Source organism: Salmo salar, unplaced genomic scaffold, assembly GCF_965601325.2.
Source record: "Salmo salar unplaced genomic scaffold, fSalSal1 ptg000432l, whole genome shotgun sequence".
NCBI lineage: Eukaryota > Metazoa > Chordata > Actinopteri > Salmoniformes > Salmonidae > Salmo > Salmo salar.
This window is the reverse complement of record NW_027675387.1, coordinates 1732501-1752325: the sequence shown is the minus strand read 5'-3', so window position 1 is coordinate 1752325 and position 19825 is coordinate 1732501. Positions and strand designations below refer to the sequence as shown.

Genomic DNA, 19825 nt, shown 5'->3' with positions numbered 1-19825 from the left:
GAAAATGGACTAAAGTAGGAGAAATGACTAGAGACAGTGTTGTTTAACACACTGACCATGACCCATGAGTTCTTCTTACCTTTGTTCAGTAGAAAAGTCTCCCTCTCTAAAGTGTATAGGATGATTCATAGACTTGTCACTCTTCATGGACACACAGCTGGGAACAGGGGAGGCTGGTCTCTCCTGCTTGATTGGTCTTCAACACAACAGAGACAAACATTACATCTCTCATCTACTCTGATCTCAGATGGGGAACATAAGAAGAGTTCCAAAACGCAACATATCACTTTACAGAAATGAGCTTTTATTGTTTAAAGAAATTATGTATAAATTATTACATCTCTCACAGACAAGGATTTGTTTCAAATCTATCACTTGATGGTTTCATTTCAGAGAGACAAAAATCTTTTTTTTTATGCAAAATGCTATATATCTCCCTCACTCTCAAATGTGACCGACCGGCTCAATTTGGTCATTAACTAAATAACTACATATATAGTGATTTTGGTTTATGTCAGTTTAATTGTTTGTTATGTATAAGTTGTTATTTTATGATTGTAAGTGATAAAATTAACTAGTAATTCTCAGTAATTACTACTTTAGTAAGGAATAACAAATTTTTTCAGCACTACTGCAGTTGCTAAATAATTCCAATAGATGGGAACATAAGACCACAATGACATTTCAGAATATTAGTTTAGTTTTCTCCCTGGATACACCACCACTCCCCGCGCTTCCTGCAGAACCCCTGCAGTACCTCCGCAGACCCCGGATTGAGAACCCCTGATTTAGCAGATGCTCTTATCCAGAGAGATTTACAGTAACTGCATTCACCTTAAGATAGCTATTTATTTAGGAAATAAACTTAGTTAATTATTCATAAAATTGTCATCTTACCTCTTAGCTTTGGTGTTATGTCCGCCAGAGAGATGCATTTTGGAGGCAGGGCCCCCCTTCTCTCTCTCGCCAGAGAGACTCATTTTAGAGGCAGGGCCCCCCTCCTCTCTCTCCCCAGAGAGACTCATTTTAGAGGCAGGGCCCCCCTCCTTCCTCTCGCCAGAGAGACTCATTTTAGAGGCAGGGCCCCCCTCCTCTCTCTCCCCAGAGAGACTCATTTTAGAGAACTGACCCCTAAACAGAGATCCAACATGTTGGTTGTGGTTAACACAGTGACGTCCTAAACAGAGATCCAGCATGTTGGTTGTGGTTAACACAGTGACAACTAAACAGAGATCCAGCATGTTGGTTGTGGTTAACACAGTAACAACTAAACAGAGATCCAGCATGTTGGTTGTGGTTAACACAGTGACAACTAAACAGAGATCCAGCATGTTGGTTGTGGTTAACACAGTGACAACTAAACAGAGATCCAGCATGTTGGTTGTGGTTAACACAGTGACTAATTCTTGAATGTCAATTGTTCTCATTCATTCATTATCTCTTTGAGAAATATATTTTTAACAACTTTCTCTTTTACTTCACTACATTCATGAAGAAAATGATGTACTTTTTACTCCATACATTTTCCCTGACACCCAAAAGTACTCGTTACATGTTGAATGCTTAGCAGGACAGAAAACGGTCCAATTTGAACACTTATCAAGAGAACATCCCTACTGCCTCTGATCTGGAGGACTAACTAAACAGAGAACATCCCTGGTCATCCCTACTGCCTCTGATCTGGAGGACTAACTAAACAGAGAACATCCCTGGTCATCCCTACTGCGGACTCACTAAACAGAGAACATCCCTGGTCATCCCTACTGCCTCTGATCTGGAGGACTCACTAAACAGAGAACATCCCTGGTCATCCCTACTGCCTCTGATCTGGAGGACTCACTAAACAGAGAACATCCCTGGTCATCCCTACTGCCTCTGATCTGGAGGACTCACTAAACAGAGAACATCCCTGGTCATCCCTACTGCCTCTGATCTGGAGGACTCACTAAACAGAGAACATCCCTGGTCATTACTGCCTCTGACCTGGAGGACTCACTAAACACAAATGCTTCATTTTTAAATGATGTCTGAGTGTTGGAGTGTGACCCTGGCTATCCGTAAATTAAAATAACAAGAAAATTGTGCCGTCTGGTTTGCTTAATAAAATGATTTTTAAATGATCACTACTTTACTTTTACTTTTGATGCTTAAGTATATTTTAGCAATTACATTTACTTTTGATACTTAATTATATTTTAAACCAAATACTTTTAGACTTCTACTGAAGAAGTATTTTACTGGGTGACTTTCACTTTTAATTGAGTCATTTTCTATTAAGGTATCTTTACTTTAACTCCAGTATGAGAATTGAGTACTTTTTCCACCACTGTTCTAACGTTCTAGAGACATATGAGCCACAGTTTCAACAGACATTTTGTAACTGCGTGGGCTACAAAGTTACTTTCAGTTTCATATAAGGAAATAAAGTAACGGTCACTGGGTGAATTTGTTTTGCATTGCCCGGCTCCCCGGGTGCGCAGAGTTTACGCATTTTAGACCATTCCATTGTTCCTTAAAATAAAACTCCACTCACCTGTAGCACCGGGCCATGCAAAACGAACTTCCCACTGTCGCAGGGCACTGAGACACAGAGTTCTAAACCCAGAGGCATTTACAACAGTAACCAGAGGTAACAGTCAGTTGCATGCGACAGCAGCAAATCATGACATTGTACCGAATCTTGCTTCAGTTTTTTTATTATAGTCCTTCTTATGTTATTTTTGCTAAACATATAATTTACTCGTAACCAAGTTTAGCTGTGTTTTTTTCCTCCAAAATATGAATTACTGTAGGACTTTAATAATTGTAAACAGGCCTACAAACCCAAAAGGTTTTAATGATGCCTTAAATCTATCTTCAAATATATATTTGATGATTAGTTGAATCCGGTGTGTAAGTGCTGGTAAGAACAAAAGGATTGAGAAACCCTGAGATAAACATAAAACTATATAATGTAAAAGCTCCTCCACCATCTTTACCAGACGTTTTACTGATAACATGTAGACCTACTGATTAGTTTCCACTTTGAAAACTGCTGTCAGCAAGTCAGCTCAAGAAACAGTTCTACTAACTAGTAATATCTTATTCCAGGTATTTATTCTCTTACTCTGTCCAGTAGAATCAATTATTGTTCAGAAATTCTTACTTTATTATTTAATTTAATAATTTTTATTTTATACTTTACTTTACCCTCAAAACACCAGTCTCAACGTCAACAGTGAAGAGGCAACTCCGGGATGCTGGCCTTCTAGGCAGAGTTGTAAAGAAAAAGCCATATCTCAGACTTGCCAAAAAAATTTAAATATTAAGATGGGCAAAAGAACACAGACACTGGACAGAGGAACTCTGCCTAGAAGGCGAGACGTTGAGACTGGTGGTTTGTGGTTACTATTCAATGAAGCTACCAGTTGAGGACTTGTGAGGCGTCTGTTTCTCAAACTAGACACTCTGATGTACTTGTCCTCATGCTCAGTTGTGCATCGGGGCCTCCCACTCCTCTGTCTATTCTGGTTAGAGCCAGTTTGCGCTGTTCTGTGAAGGGAGTAGTACACAGTGTTGTATGAGATCTTCAGTTTCTTAGCAATTACTCGCATGGAATAGCCTTACTTTCTAAGAACAAGAATAGATTGATGAGTTTCAGAAGAAAGTACTTTGTTTCTGGCCATTTTGAGCCTGTAAACAAACCCACAAATACTAATGTTCTAGATACTCAATTAGTCTAAAGAAGGCCAGTTTTATTGCTTCTTTAATCAGAACAACAGTTTTCAGCTGTGCTAACATAATTGCAAAAGGATTTTCTAATGATCAATTACCCTTTTAAAATTATAAACTTGGATTAGCGAACACAACGTGCCATTGGAACACAGGAGTGATGGTTGCTGATAATGGGCCTCTGTACGCCTATGTAGATATTCCATAAACAATCAGTGTTTTCCAGCTACAATAGTCATTAACCTCTTGGGTATGTGGGACGTGACTGTCCCAACTGCGGGACACACTATTCAACAGCCAGTGAAATAGCAGGGCGCCAAACTCAAAACAACAAAAATCTCATAATTCAAATTTCTCAAACATACAACTATTATATCCCATTTTAAAGATAAACTTCTCGTTAATCCAACCACAGTGTCCGATATCAAAAAGGCTTTACGGCGAAAGCATAGCATTAGATTATGTTAGGACAGCACCTAGACAAGAAAAACCACACAGCCATTTTCCAAGCAAGGGGAGGCGTCACAAAAACCAGAAATACAGCTAAAATTAATCACTAACCTTTGATGATCTTCATCAGATGGCACTCATAGGACTTCATGTTACACAATACATGTATGTTTTCCTCGATGAAGTTCATATTTATATCCAAAAACCCCATATTACATTGGCGTGTAATGTTCAGAAATGTCCCAAAACTTCTGGTGAATGAGCACATCAATTTACAGAAATACTCATCATAAACGTCGATAAAATATTAAACTGTTATTCAAAGAATTATAGATACACTTCTCCTTAATGCAACCACTGTGTCAGATTTCAAAAAAACTTTACAAGAAAACACACTTTGCAATAATCTGAGTACGGCGTTCAGACACGAAACCAAACCCGCCATTTTGTGGAGTCAATAAAACTCAGAAATAATATTATAAATATTCCCTTACCTTTGATGATCTTCATCAGAATGCACTCCCAGGAATCCCAGGTCCACAATAAATGTTTGTTTTGTTCGATAAAGTTCTTCATTTATGTGCAAATACCTCCTTTTTGTTCGCGCGTTCAGTCCACTCCTCCAAATGCAGGATGCGCGCAAAAAAGTCACGAAGAAAAGTAAAAAGAAGTTCTATTTACGTTCGTAGAAATATGTCAAATGATGTATAGCATCAATCTTTAGGATGTTTTTAACATAAATCTTCAGTAATATTCCAACCGGACAATTCCAATGTCTTCAGAAAAGAAAAGGAACACAGCTCACACTCACGTGAGAGCGCACCTCTGAGCTCATGTCATTTCGTCACTCATCTGACTCAATATTCACAGTAGAAGCATGAAACAACGTTCTAAAGACTGATGACATCTAGTGGACGCCTTAGGAAGTGCAAAATTAACCCTAAGTCACTGTGTAGGCAATAGGCAATCACTTGAAAAAACTACAACCCTCAGATTTCCCACTTCCTGGGTGGATTTTTCTCAGGTTTTTGCCTGCCATATGAGTTCTGTTATACTCACTGACATCATTCAAACAGTTTTAGAAACTTCAGAGTGTTTTCTATCCAAATCTACTAATACTATGCATTTCCTACCTTCTGAGCCTGAGTAGCAGGCAGTTTAATTTGGGCATGCCTTTCATCCGGACGTCAAAATACTGCTCCCTACCCTAGAGAAGTTAACAATGTGTACACTGTATTTCTGATCAATTTGATGTTATTTTAATGGACACATTTTTTTACTTTTCTTTCGAAAATATGGACATTACTAAGTGACTCCAAACTTTTGAACGGTAGTGTACATGTAGGTAGGGGTAAAAGTGACTAGGCAATCAGGATAGAGATTACATCTCCTCATCCAGGGAGTGCACACACACACACACGGAGGGAATGTTGTGTTTGTTTAATATTGTTTTAGGACTATGAAAATGGACTAAAGGATTAGCCTATGGATTATGAAAACAACCAAAAGAAATGGGAAAATGGGAGAGGAGAAATGACTAGAGACAGTGTTGTTTAACTCACTGACCATGACCCATGAGTTCTTCTTACCTTTGTTCAGTAGAAAGGTCTCCCTCTCTAAAGGATATAGGAGGCGCCATAGACTGCTCACTCTTCATGGACACACAGCTGGGTACAGGGGAGGCTGGTCTCTCCTGCTTGATTGGACTTCAACACAACAGAGACAAACATTTCATCTCTCATCTGCTCTGAGCTCAGATGGGAAACATAAGAAGAGTTTTATTCCAAAACGCTATATATAACTTTTCAGAAATGTTCGTAAATTAGCTTTTATTGTTTAAAGATATTATGAAAGAGATTGGTGTGATTTTTCACTATCTAATCATGGCATTGGATTATTCAATGACAGACATGTATTAGTTTAAAATCTATCACTTGATGGTTTCATTTCAGAGTCAAATGTTTTTTTTTGCAAAATGCTATATATCTGCCTCACTCTCAGAGAAATCGGTAGTACTGCTAGGTTTTACACAGTAATAATATATATCTGCCTCTCTCTCAGAGAAATCAGTAGTATTGCTAGGTTTAACACAGTAATAATATATATCTGCCTCACTTTCAGAGAAATCAGTAGTACTGCTAGGTTTTATACAGTAATACTATATATCTGCCTCACACTCAGAGAAATAAGTAGTACTGCTAAGTTTTACAAAGTGAAATGTAACAAATAACTACATTTTTAATAAAGAACTGTACAAATGATACACTTGTGACATCAATATTAAAACATTTAAATATAATAATCCAATACAGAAATATGAGATCAGTTTGTAAAACATTTACATTTGACATTTTAGTCATTTAGCAGATGTTTTTATTCAGGGTCTGGTTTCCCAAATGCATTTTAAGGAAAAGTTAATAATTTGAATATTCGCAGGAGCATTGTTAAATCTCTGAGCTGTTTAAAAAAAAACATTGTTATTAACGTTGAAAGCATCGTCGGAAAAGGAGGACCAATATGCAGCAGAATTGTTTTGGCTCATCTTGAACATTTATTAGACTCAAAATTAACATACAAAATAACAAAACAAACTCACGATATAGACAGTCTTCTCAGGCTCACATACGCTAGACAAGAAACAATCTCCCACAAATGACAAACACACCCTAATATATGGAACTCTCAATCAAAGGCAAAGAGAAAACACCTGCCTTCAATTGAGAGTCCCAACCCCAATTAACCAAACATAGAAACACACTCACTAGACTCCACATAGAAATATATAAACATAGACCATAAACCAAAAACCCGGAAATACTAAATCAAACGCCCTTTTACCAAAACACCACCCCGAACCACATAAAACAAATACCCTCTGCCACGTCCTGACCAAACTACAATGACAATTAACCCTTATACTGGCCAGGACGTGACAGTACCCCCCCCCCCCCCTAAAGGTGCTAACCCCGGAAGCACCTCAAGAAAAACAAAAACCCCAAACAACAACAAAAATCCCCCTAAAGTAAAGGGAGGGAAGGGAGGGTGGCTGCCGTCACTGATGGCACTTGTGCTACACCCCCCCTCCCCAACCCACCTATGCAAGTGGTGGTTCAGGCTCCGGCCTATTGTCCTCCAGAGTGCCGACCCCGATCAGCCTCGGACCGTAGGCAGACTCCCCTTGCTCTGGATCCTGGGCAGACCTCCTCCTCTCCACCCTGTATACAGACTCATTAATTGAACAGTTAATCATTTTAAGTTCTGGATTGTCAGGCTTACTCAGTTCAGGGTTGCTGCTCGACTCCCTTGGTTCTTCGTAATCGGCAGACTCTGGGCCGATGGGGCAGTCTGGCAGCTCCGGGCAGTCTGGCCACTCTGGCAGCTCCGGGCAGTCTGGCCACTCTGGCATCTCTGGGCAGTCTGGCCACTCTGGCATCTCCGGGCAGTCTGGCCACTCTGGCAGCTCCGGGCAGTCTGGCCACTCTGGCATCTCTGGGCAGTCTGGCCACTCTGGCATCTCCGGGCAGTCTGGCCACTCTGGCATCGCCGGGCAGTCTGGCCACTCTGGCATCTCCGGGCAGTCTGGCCACTCTGGCATCTCCGGGCAGTCTGGCCACTGGCATCTCTGGGCAGTCTGGCCACTCTGGCATCTCCGGGCAGTCTGGCCACTCTGGCATCTCCGGCCACTCTGGCAGCTCCTGACTAGTGGGTGGCTCTGGTGGCTCTTGACTGGCGGGCGGTCTGGCGACTCTTGACTGACGGGCAGCTCTGGCGACTCCGGACTGACGGGCAGCTCTGGCGACTCTTGACTGACGGGCGGCTCTGGCGACTCTTGACTGACGGGCAGCTCTGGCGACTCCTGACTGACGGGCGGCTCTGGCGACTCTTGACTGACGGGCAGCTCTGGCGACTCTTGACTGACGGGCAGCTCTGGCGACTCTTGACTGACGGGCAGCCCTGGCGACGTCGGACTGGGATGACGCACTTGAAGCCTGGTGCGTGGTGCTGGTACTGGACTTACCAGACTGGGAACACGTACCTCCAGGCTAGTGCGGGGAGCGGGAACAGGACGAGTCGGACTGGGCTGACGCACTTCCGGGTCCGCACGAGAGACAGGAACTGGAAACACCGGGCTATGGAGGCGCACAGGCGGTCTTGATCTTACCTCCTGCACAACCTGTCCTGGCTGGATGGAACTAGTAGCCCTGTATGAGCGGGGTGCTTGTACAGGGCGGACTGGGCTGTGCAGGGGCCTGATGGTAGCCGTGCGTAGAGCGGGAGTTGGGTAGCCTGGTCCTCGGAGGCGTACCGGCGACCAGATGCGCTGCGCAGGCATCCTCCTACCAGGCTGGATGCTCACTCTAGCACGGCACCTGCGAGGGGCTGGAATAACGCGCACCGGACTGTGCGTGCGTATGGGTGAGATATTGCGCTCTTCAGCGAAACATGGCGCCCTCCACCTCATACGCTCCTCCATATAACCACGGGTAGCTAGCTTCCGGCTCTTCCTAGGCCTAGCCAAACTACCCGTGTGCCCCCCCCCAAAAAATTATTGGGGGTGCCTCTCGTGCTTCAACGCCAGTCGTGTTCCTCGGAAACGTTCCCGGTCCTTACCAGCCATTCTCCATGGGCCCTCTCCGGCCATAACTTGCTCCCATGTCCATCTCTCCCGTTTGTCCAATTCAAAATCCCTCTGCTCCTTCCTCTGCTGCTTGGTCCTGGTTTGGTGGGAGATTCTGTCAGGGATTTCGTCGTCATCAGACGATATGGCGAAATCATCGTCGGAAAAGGAGGACCAATATGCAGCAGAATTGTTTTGGCTCATCTTGAACATTTATTAGACTCAAAATGAACATACAAAATAACAAAACAAACTCACGATATAGACAGTCTTCTCAGGCTCACATACGCTAGACAAGAAACAATCTCCCACAAATGACAAACACACCCTAATATATGGGACTCTCAATCAAAGGCAAAGAGAAAACACCTGCCTTCAATTGAGAGTCCCAACCCCAATTAATCAACCATAGAAACACACTCACTAGACTCCACATAGAAATATATAAACATAGACCATAAACCAAAAACCCGGAAATACTAAATCAAACGCCCTTTTACCAAAACACCACCCCGAACCACATAAAACAAATACCCTCTGCCACGTCCTGACCAAACTACAATGACAATTAACCCTTATACTGGCCAGGACATGACAGCAAGATGCAGTAGATGGTATAGAGTACAGTATATACATATGAGATGAGTAATGTAGGGTATGAAAACATATAAAGAGGCATTGTTGAAAGTGGCTAGTGCTAAATTACATCAAGATGGCAAGATGCAGTAGATGGTATAGCGTACAGTATATACATATGAGATGAGTAATGTAGGGTAAGTAAACATTATATAATATAAAGTGGCTAGTGATGAATTGAATACATCAATTTTTTATTATTAAAGTGGCTTGAGTTGAGTCAGTATGTTGGTAACAGCCACACACACAGACCTCACTTCCCTCTGGAGAGCCTTACGGTTATGGGCGGAGCAGCTGCCGGACCATTTCAGTTTGTCCGTGATGTGTACGCCTAGGAACTTAAAACTCTCCACCCTCTCCACTACTGTCCCATCAATGTAGATAGGGGGCTGCTCCCTCTGCTGTTTCCTGAAGTCCACGATCATCTCCTTGTTGACATTAAGTGCGAGGTTATTTTCCTGACACCACACTCCGAGGGCCCTCACCTCCTCCCTGTAGGCCGTCTTGTCGTTGTTGATAATCAAGCCTACCACTGTAGTGTCGTCTGCAAACTTGATGATTGAGTTGGAGGCGTGCATGGCCACGCAGTCGTGGGTGAACAGGGAGTACAGGAGAGGGCTGAGAACGCACCCTTGTGGTGCCCCAGTGTTGAGGGTCAGCGGGGTGGAGATGTTGTTACATACCTTCACCACCTGGGGGCGGCCCGTCAGGAAGTCCAGGACCCAGTTGCACAGGGCGGGGTCGAGACCCAGGGTCTCGAGCTTAATGACGAGTTTGTAGGGTACTATGGTGTTAAATGCTGAGCTGCAATCAATGAACAGCATTCTTACATAGGTATTCCTCTTGTCCAGATGGGTTAGGGCAGTGTGCAGTGTGATGGCGATTGCGTCGTCTGTGGACCTATTGGGTCGGTAAGCAAATTGGAGTGGGTCTAGGGTGACAGGTGATATGGTCCTTGACTAGTCTCTCAAAGCACTTCATGATGACAGAAGTGAGTGCTACAGGGCAGTAGTCATTTAGCTCAGTTACCTTAGCTTTCTTGGGAACAGGAATAATGGTGGCCCTCTTGAAGCATGTGGGGACAGCAGACTGGGATAGGGAGAGATTGAATATGTCCGTAAACACACCAGCCAGCTGGTCTGCGCATGCTCTGAGGACGTGGCCGGGAATGCCGTCTGGGCCTGCAGCCTTGCGAGGGTTAACACGTTTAAATGTTTTACTCACGTTGGCTACGATGAAGGAGAGCCCGCAGTTTTTGGTAGCGGGCCGTGTCAGTGGCGCTGTGTTGTCCTCAAGGTGAGTAAAAAAGCTGTTTAGTCTGTCTGGGAGCAAGGCATCGTGATCAGCGACGGGGCTGGTTTTTCTTTTGTAGTCCGTGATTGACTGTAGACCCTGCCACATACCTCTCGTGTCTGAGCCGTTGAATGAGGCTATAAGGAGTACCAGTACTGAGTCAATGTGCAGGGGTACCAGGTAGTTGAGGTAATAATGAGACTATAAGGAGTACCAGTACTGAGTCAATGTGCAGGGGTACCAGGTAGTTGACGTAATAATGAGACTATAAGGAGTACCAGTACTGAGTCAATGTGCAGGGGTACCAGGTAGTTGAGGTAATAATGAGACTATAAGGAGTACCAGTACTGAGTCAATGTGCAGGGGTACCAGGTAGTTGAGGTAATAATGAGACTATAAGGAGTACAGGTACTGAGTCAATGTGCAGGGGTACCAGGTAGTTGAGGTAATAATGAGACTATAATTGAGGTAATATGTACATGTAGGTAGTGGCAAAAGTGACTAGGCAATCAGGATAGAGATTTCATTTCCTTGTCCAGGGAGTGCAAACACACACACTTTCACACACACACACACACAGGGAGGGAACGTTGTGTTTGTTTAATATTGTTTTAGGACTATGAAAATGGACAGAAGGATTAGCCTACGGATTATGAAAACAACAAAAAGGAATGTGAAAATGGGAGAGGAGAAATGACTAGAGACAGTGGTGTTTAACTCACTGACCATGACCCATGAGTTCTTCTTACCTTTGTTCAGTAGAAAAGTCTCCCTCTCTAAAGTATATAAGAGGATCCATAGACTGGTCACTCTTCATGGACACACAGCTGGGAACAGGGGAGGCTGGTCTCTCCTGCTTGATTGGTCTTCAACACAACAGAGACAAACATTACATCTCTCATCTACTCTGATCTCAGATGGGAAACATAAGAAGAGTTTCATTCCAAAACGCAACATATCACTTTACAGAAATGTTGGTAAATGAGCTTTTATTGTTTAAAGAAATTATGAAAGAGATTGGTGTGTTTTTCACTATCTAATTATGACATGGTGTTGTTCAATGACAGCCATGAATTTGTTTATAAACTATCACATGACGGTTTCATTTTAGAGAGTCAAATGTTTTCTTTGCTCAATGCTATATATCTGCCTCACTCTCAGAGAAATCAGTAGTACTGCTAGGTTTTACATAGTAATAATATATATCTGCCTCACTCTCAGAGAAATCAGTAGTACTGCTAGGTTTAATACAGTAATAATATATATCTGCCTCACTCTCAGAGAAATCAGTAGTACTGCTAGGTTTTACATAGTAATAATATATATCTGCCTCACTCTCAGAGAAATCAGTAGTACTGCTAGGTTTTACACAGTAATAATATATATCTGCCTCACTCTCAGAGAAATCAGTAGTACTGCTAGGTTTTATACAGTAATAATATATATCTGCCTCACTCTCAGAGAAATCAGTAGTACTGCTAGGTTTTACACAGTAATAATATATATCTGCCTCACTCTCAGAGAAATCAGTAGTACTGCTAGGTTTAACACAGTCAAATGTAACCGCCCGGCACTATTCGGTCTTATTTTAGAAACATTTTCAAATGTGTTTTTTACACTGGATAAAAGTAGAGACTCAGGGCTAGAAAATGGTATATCATACAAAACAGTTGATGAACAATGGGAAAGTAATTCTTCTTTGAACGTTGATGAACTTGTAACCTCACTTTTGAGAAAATGGCCTTTGAATGTTTTGGTACCTACTGGAGAGCTCTTCTTTGTCTACAGGGCTGTTACTTTGGCTGATAATGTCTCCCATCTAATAAATAGTTTTTCATATATATAATTAACTAAATATATTATGTTTTTGGTTTCGTCAGTTTCATTGTTTATTATGCAATAAATTGTTATTTTATGGTTGTAAGTTGTAAAATTAACTAGAAAATATTCAATTTTGCAATTCTGAGAAATTACTACTTTAGTAAGGAATTACACATTATTCAATATTACTGCAGTTTCTAAATCATTTCATTAGATGGCAGCATAACACCACGAATGACTTATCAGAAGATTAGTTTAGTTCTCCCTGGATACACCACCACTCCCCGCGCTTCTTTCTGTCCCTTTCCACACTGCTAACACAAGAGGAAGGACTGAAAAAGCATTTAACAGATTACTGTTTAGTAATATAATGATGATTCATGTTTATTATTACCTGTTTTTATGCTCATGTTTGAAATTATACTTCATTAATATAACGATTATCAATAAGCCTGAACATTAATTCCGTCACCTCTAGTTGAGAAGAATGTATTTTCCCAGTACATTCATTGTCAAATTCATCAACCAGCATCAACCCGCGATGCCTTCTCGCGCATGAAGTCAGCTCAAGGAGATATATAGCTAACTAAAGTAATGAGTGACCATTTTAGAAAATCATGGGACATATAGTCTGTGGTTGCATGCTATTTTATGTCAATCATATTGCTGCTTGTAGCCTATAACTGATGCTTCGTGGTCTTATGCTGCCATCTATTGGAAATATTTACCAATTAAAAGTCAGTCATTCATAGACAGACATTAGTGAGACACCTGAGAAGAAAAAAAAACATTGTTAATTCCTTAGATTAGTCTCAAACCTGCCCTGTCTATCCCACGCCAATTGCTGGACATTCACAAAGAGGTTACTAGGTCTCCCAGTTCAAACCACATTTGAAAAATAAAAACACATGTGGCTTGTTGTGTGCCTTGCAATAATAGATATTAGAAAAAAACGAATAACAAAATAAAAACAGCAAAAGGCTTAGACAGGTTTGATTAACAAAATAATCAACATGCTGTTTGGTACTATACTTGTATTTACTAACATAATATTATTACTAAAATAGTTTCTAAAAGTGTTTTAGGCTACCCTACCCTAGAATTAGGGTTAGGGGTTAAGGCTAAAATAGGTAATACACAGGATTAGGGGTTAAGGCTAAAATAGGTAATACGTAGGGTTAGAATTTCTGTACAGCACTTTGTGACATCTGCTGATGTAAAAAGGGCTTCATAAATACATTAGATTGATTGTTAGGTTTAAGGGTTTTAAGGCTAAAAACGTTATGGGTTTATAGCTCTCTAGCTCCTCCCTGTGGTCTTCTGTGGGTACTACATAACTCATTCACCACACTTGCAAGGCTCAACTGCGTCAGATCTACAAATCAATGAGCTAGACCTATCCATTTGGGTTGTAACTCAGTGAACCTGTGCAGCATTTGCTCAATTCAATGCCTACAAACGAAGATTTCGATGCATATCAAATTACCCAGTAGCCATTCAGAAACAATAACTCCTCAAAAAAAGTGTTATATCTTAATTACATTTTTTATTATGTCTGTATAAATCGGCCACATCTTGAAAAAGAGGGCAGGGACATGTGTTCTGTTTAGGTTGTATACATTTTTCTGAAAACAAAATTGGTTAACTATGACCAGAAAATGCTTAACGTTTGATCAGGTTTGCGCCAGCCATCACTAGTACTGTGGGTCACCACAACGTGTACCCAGGTGAAGTGTGCACCAAGTAGCTGTGATAATATTAGTAATAATACTAATAATAATACTTGAGGTCAGCCTACAATGTTAACGCAGGCAGGTCTCATTGATAACAATAGCGAAGCTGGCATTGTGACGCAGAACAATGGGCAATGGTATAGAACGTTCAGAATGTCAGGTGGTGCCACAGTGCTCAATTAAACTAATAGGAGCTGGAAGGGTGAAAAATGACCTAAAATAAGGCCGGTTTTTTCGCTATAACTTCATAACTAGGGACATAAGGTAATATTATGAAACTGAGCTCCATGGCGGATGCAATGAACTAGTTTTATCAGAAAAAAAAACATTGTTAAAAATGGAATGTGTCCAGACTACTTGAGGCGTCACAATTTTTTTTTTTAAACTTCGGTCATTGGACACAGAGGGGTTAAACACTAAAGTTACCGTCCATCTAGTGAAGAGAGGAGAACCGGACAGAGGTAGCCAGCATCCGTCAACGAGAGAGACGGAAGCCTTCCATGGGATTTAACTGGTGGATGAAACAACCAGGGAGCTCCATCGGTCCACAAGTAATGCGGGCAGCTAGTGATGATGTAGTGGTAGCTAGGAAAAATGAGGATGCTGCTGGTAGAGTAGCTAGCTTACCTAGCTGTACTGACTAGCTTGGCTAGCTAGCAGGTCGTTCGTCTGTCCCTCGTCTCGAGGATGAGGACGAATCCAGTGAACCACAAAATGAAACAAGGATAGAGAGTGAAAAGGATCTGGCTACACTCATACTGTCCCTGACCGTAAAGCAAAAAGCTAATTGAACAATAAACTTTGGCGTCTCAACAATGTAGCGAACTCCGTCGTTATTCCCCAAGATCACCTCAGCCCACTCTGCACGTAACCTGACAATATCCTTGGTGCCACACCGTACGTGGACGCGGGCAGTTCCAGAACGCAGACATGAGCAGTGCAACACAATCAACTAAACCCAGTCTTTACAGTGGGTTACATTAGTAATATTGTGTCCCATCTACTGGCAGATATTTAGGACCTCAGCAGGTATCTGGATAATAGCCTCATGAGCTGTCCTAACCAGTTAAGAGGTACCAGCAGGTATCTGGATAATAACCTCATGAGCTGTCCTAACCAGTTAAGAGGTACCAGCAGGTATCTGGATAATAACCTCATGAGCTGTCCTAACCAGTTAAGAGGTACCAGCAGGTATCTGGATAATAACCTCATGAGCTGTCCTAACCAGTTAAGAGGTACCAGCAGGTATCTGGATAATAACCTCATGAGCTGTCCTAACCAGTTAAGAGGTACCATCAGGTATCTGGATAATAGCCTCATGAGCTGTCCTAACCAGTTAAGAGGCACCAGCAGGTATCTGGATAATAGCCTCATGAGCTGTCCTAACCAGTTAAGAGGTACCAGCAGGTATCTGGATAATAGCCTCATGAGCTGTCCTAACCAGTTAAGAGGTACCAGCAGGTATCTGGATAATAACCTCATGAGCTGTCCTAACCAGTTAAGAGGAACCAGCAGGTATCTGGATAATAACCTCATGAGCTGTCCTAACCAGTTAAGAGGTACCAGCAGGTATCTGGATAATAGCCTCATGAGCTGTCCTAACCAGTTAAGAGGTACCAGCAGGTATCTGGATAATAGAAACATGAGCTGTCCTAACCAGTTAAGAGGTACCAGCAGGTATCTGTATAATAGCCTCATGAGCTGTCCTAACCAGTTAAGAGGTACCAGCAGGTATCTGAATAATAGAAACATGCAGCCAGTCAGTGGTTCCTGTGCCACATGTAATTGCTTTGGAGCAGTGGCAACCTGTTATTCAAGGCAGATTTTTTAATTTTTTAAAATTTATTTCACCTTTGTTTAACCAGGTAGGCTAGTTGAGAACAAGTTCTCATTTACAACTGAGACCTGGCCAAGAAAAAGGCAAAGCAGTGTGACACAGACAACAACACAGATTTACACATGGAATAAACAAACATACAGTCAATAATACAGCATAAAAAGTATATATACAGTGTGTGCAAATGAGGTAAGATAAAGGAGGTAAGGCAATAAATAGACCATGGTGACGAAGTAATTATAATATACCAAATAAACACTGGAGTAATTGATGTGCAGAAGATGAATGTGCAAGTAGAGATTTACAGTGAGGGAAAAAAGTATTTGATCTCCTGCTGATTTTGTACGTTTGCCCAATGGCAAAGAAATTATCAGTCTATAATTTTAATGGAAGGTTTATTTGAACAGTGAGAGACAGAATAACAACAAAAAAATCCAGAAAAACGCATGTCAAAAATGTTGTATATTGATTTGCATTTTAATGAGGGAAATAAGTATTTGACCCCTCTGCAAAGCATGACTTAGTACTTGGTGGCAAAACCCTTGTTGGCAATCACAGAGGTCAGACGTTTCTTGTAGTTGGCCACCAGGTTTGCACACATCTCAGGAGGGATTTTGTCCCACTCCTCTTTGCAGATCTTCTCCAAGTCATTAAGGTTTGACGTTTGGCAACTCGAACTTTCAGCTCCATCCACAGATTTTATATGGGATTAAGGTCTGGAGACTGGCTAGGCCACTCCAGGACCTTAATGTGCTTCTTCTTGTGCCACTCCTTTGTTGCCTTGGCCATGTGTTTTGGGTCATTGTCATGCTGGAATACCCATCCACAACCCATTTTCAATGCCCTGGCTGAGGGAAGGAGGTTCTTACCCAAGATTTGACGGTACACGGCCCCGTCCATCGTCCCTTTGATGCGGTGAAGTTGTCCTGTCCCCTTAGCAGAAAAACACCCCCAAAGCATAATGTTTCCACCTTCATGTTTGACGGTGGGGATGGTGTTCTTGGGGTCATAAGCAGCATTCCTCCTCCTCCAAACACGGCGAGTTGAGTTGATGCCAAAGAGCTCCATTTTGGTCTCATCTGACCACAACACTTTCACCCAGTTGTCCTCTGAATCATTCAGATGTTCATTGGCAAACTTCAGACGGGCATGTATAGGTGCTTTCTTGAGCAGGGGGACCTTGCGGGCCCTGCAGGATTTCAGTCCTTCACGGTGTAGTGTGTTACCAATTGATTTCTTGGTGACTATGGTCCCAGCTGCCTTGAGATCATTGACAAGATCCTCCCATGTAGTTCTGGGCTGATTCCTCACCGTTCTCATGATCATTGCAACTCCACGAGGTGAGATCTTGCATGGAGCCCCAGGCCGAGGGATATTGACAGTTCTTTTGTGTTTCTTCCATTTACGAATAATCGCACCAACTGTTGTCACCTTCTCACCAAGCTGCTTGGCGATGGTCTTGTAGCCCATTCCAGTCTTGTGTAGGTCTACAATCTTGTCCCTGACATCCTTGGAGAGCTCTTTGGTCTTGGCCATGGTGGAGAGTTTGGAATCTGATTGATTGATTGCTTCTGTGGACAGGTGTCTTTTATACAGGTAACAAACTGAGATTAGGAGCACTCCCTTTAAGAGTGTGCTCCTAATCTCAGCTCGTTACCTGTATAAAAGACACCTGGGAGCCAGAAATCTTTCTGATTGAGACGGGGTCAAATACTTATTTCTCTCATTAATATGCAAATCAATTTATAACATTTTTGACATGCGTTTTTCTGGATTTTTTTTGTTGTTATATAAAAGATGACTGCTATGGTGTGTGGGCATCCACACCCCCTCCCAAAATGGCTGCTGTGCCATTTCTTCCCCATGCATTACTTGACTGTTCAAATAAACCTACCATTAAAATGATAGACTGATCATCTCTTTGTCAGTGGGCAAATGTACAAAATCAGCAGGGGATCAAATACTGTTTTCCCTCACTGTATGGAGTGTGCCACTCTCCTTATTTTTATAGCTTATAGTTTATTAGCCATTAGTCAGAACTTCCACATAAAAAAATAAAAATCTTTGGGTGTGCGCCAGCTCATGTGTTTTATTGGAAATACTATTGGAACCATTTCCCTGTTTGACCGCTAGGTGTTATGGGTATTATGACACCTCCACTGTGGGGCTCTATAAAACTATTGGATCCATTTCCCTGTTTGACCGCTAGGTGTTATGGGTATTAGGACACCTCCACTGTGGGGCTCTATCAAACTATTGGAACCATTTCCCTGTTTGACCGCTAGGTGTTATGGGTATTAGGACACCTCCACTGTGGGGCTCTATCAAACTATTGGAACCATTTCCCTGTTTGACCACAAGGTGTTATGGGTATTATGACACCTCCACTGTGGGGCTCTATAAAACTATTGGAACCATTTCCCTGTTTGACTGCTAGGTATTATGGGTATTATAACACCTCCACTGTGGGGCTCTATAAAACTATTGGAACCATTTCCCTGTTTGACCGCTAGGTGTTATGGGTATTATAACACCTCCACTGTGGGGCTCTATAAAACTATTGGAACCATTTCCCTGTTTGACCACTAGGTGTTATGGGTATTATGACACCTCCACTGTGGGGCTCTATAAAACTATTGGAACCATTTCCCTGTTTGACCGCTAGGTGTTATGGGTATTATAACACCTCCACTGTGGGGCTCTATAAAACTATTGGAACCATTTCCCTGTTTGACCGCTAGGTGTTATGGGTATTATAACACCTCCACTGTGGGGCTCTATAAAACTATTGGAACCATTTCCCTGTTTGACCACAAGGTGTTATGGGTACTATGACACCTCCACTGTGGGGCTCTATAAAACTATTGGAACCATTTCCCTGTTTGACCGCTAGGTGTTATGGGTATTATGACACCTCCACTGCGGGGCTCTATAAAACTATTGGATCCATTTCCCTGTTTGACCACTAGGTGTTATGGGTATTATGACACCTCCACTGTGGGGCTCTATAAAACTATTGGAACCATTTCCCTGTTTGACCGCTAGGTGTTATGGGTATTATGACACCTCCACTGTGAGGCTCTATAACACAAATGAAATGTGAGAATCTGGTGAATGCAGAATCTAGAGAATGCAACAATATTTGTTTCATCTTGCTGTGATGTTCTCAGTAAAATGTCATAAGCTAAAATCTATGAATTTAAAATCTTAGAACAGTAATATTTTACACACTCATAAGCCTCCATTTCTGATGAAAAAACACAAATGTGAAAAAATGGTGGATATAGCATTTTGTGTATAAACTCTTCATAAATTCTTTAAAAAATTGTCATCTCACCTCTTAGATTTGGTGCCATGTTCCCCAGAGACACTCCTTTTCGAGGCAGGGCCCCCCTCCTCTCTCTCCCCAGAGAGACTCATTTTAGAGACAGGACCCCTGTAAACAGAGATCCAGCATGTTGGTTGTGGTTAACACAGTGACAACTAAACAGAGATCCAGCATGTTGGTTGTGGTTAACTCAGTGACAACTAAACAGAGATCCAGCATGTTGGTTGTGGTTAACACAGTGACAACTAAACAGAGATCCAGCATGTTGGTTGTGGTTAACACAGTGACAACTAAACAGAGATCCAGCATGTTGGTTGTGGTTAACACAGTGACAACTAAACAGAGATCCAGCATGTTGGTTGTGGTTAACTCAGTGACAACTAAACAGAGATCCAGCA

The 19825-nt window shown here is 42.0% G+C and overlaps 1 protein-coding gene across 1 annotated transcript in view; it reads right to left on the bottom strand.

Annotated features, from left to right (window-relative positions):
- Nucleotides 1–60: 60 nt before the first annotated feature.
- Nucleotides 61–19825, bottom strand: part of LOC145876083 (uncharacterized) — a 23140-nt gene continuing 3375 nt past the window's right edge. Inside the window, exons 2-6 of the mRNA XM_082971869.1 lie at nucleotides 19437–19535; nucleotides 11458–11574; nucleotides 5751–10845; nucleotides 898–1131; nucleotides 61–196 (exon numbers count right to left, since the gene is read on the bottom strand). Of these exons, the coding sequence (XP_082827995.1) occupies nucleotides 7256–8635 (1380 nt within the window). The 5' untranslated portion in view covers nucleotides 8636–10845; nucleotides 11458–11574; nucleotides 19437–19535 and the 3' untranslated portion in view covers nucleotides 61–196; nucleotides 898–1131; nucleotides 5751–7255. The remainder of the gene's footprint in view (nucleotides 197–897; nucleotides 1132–5750; nucleotides 10846–11457; nucleotides 11575–19436; nucleotides 19536–19825) is intronic.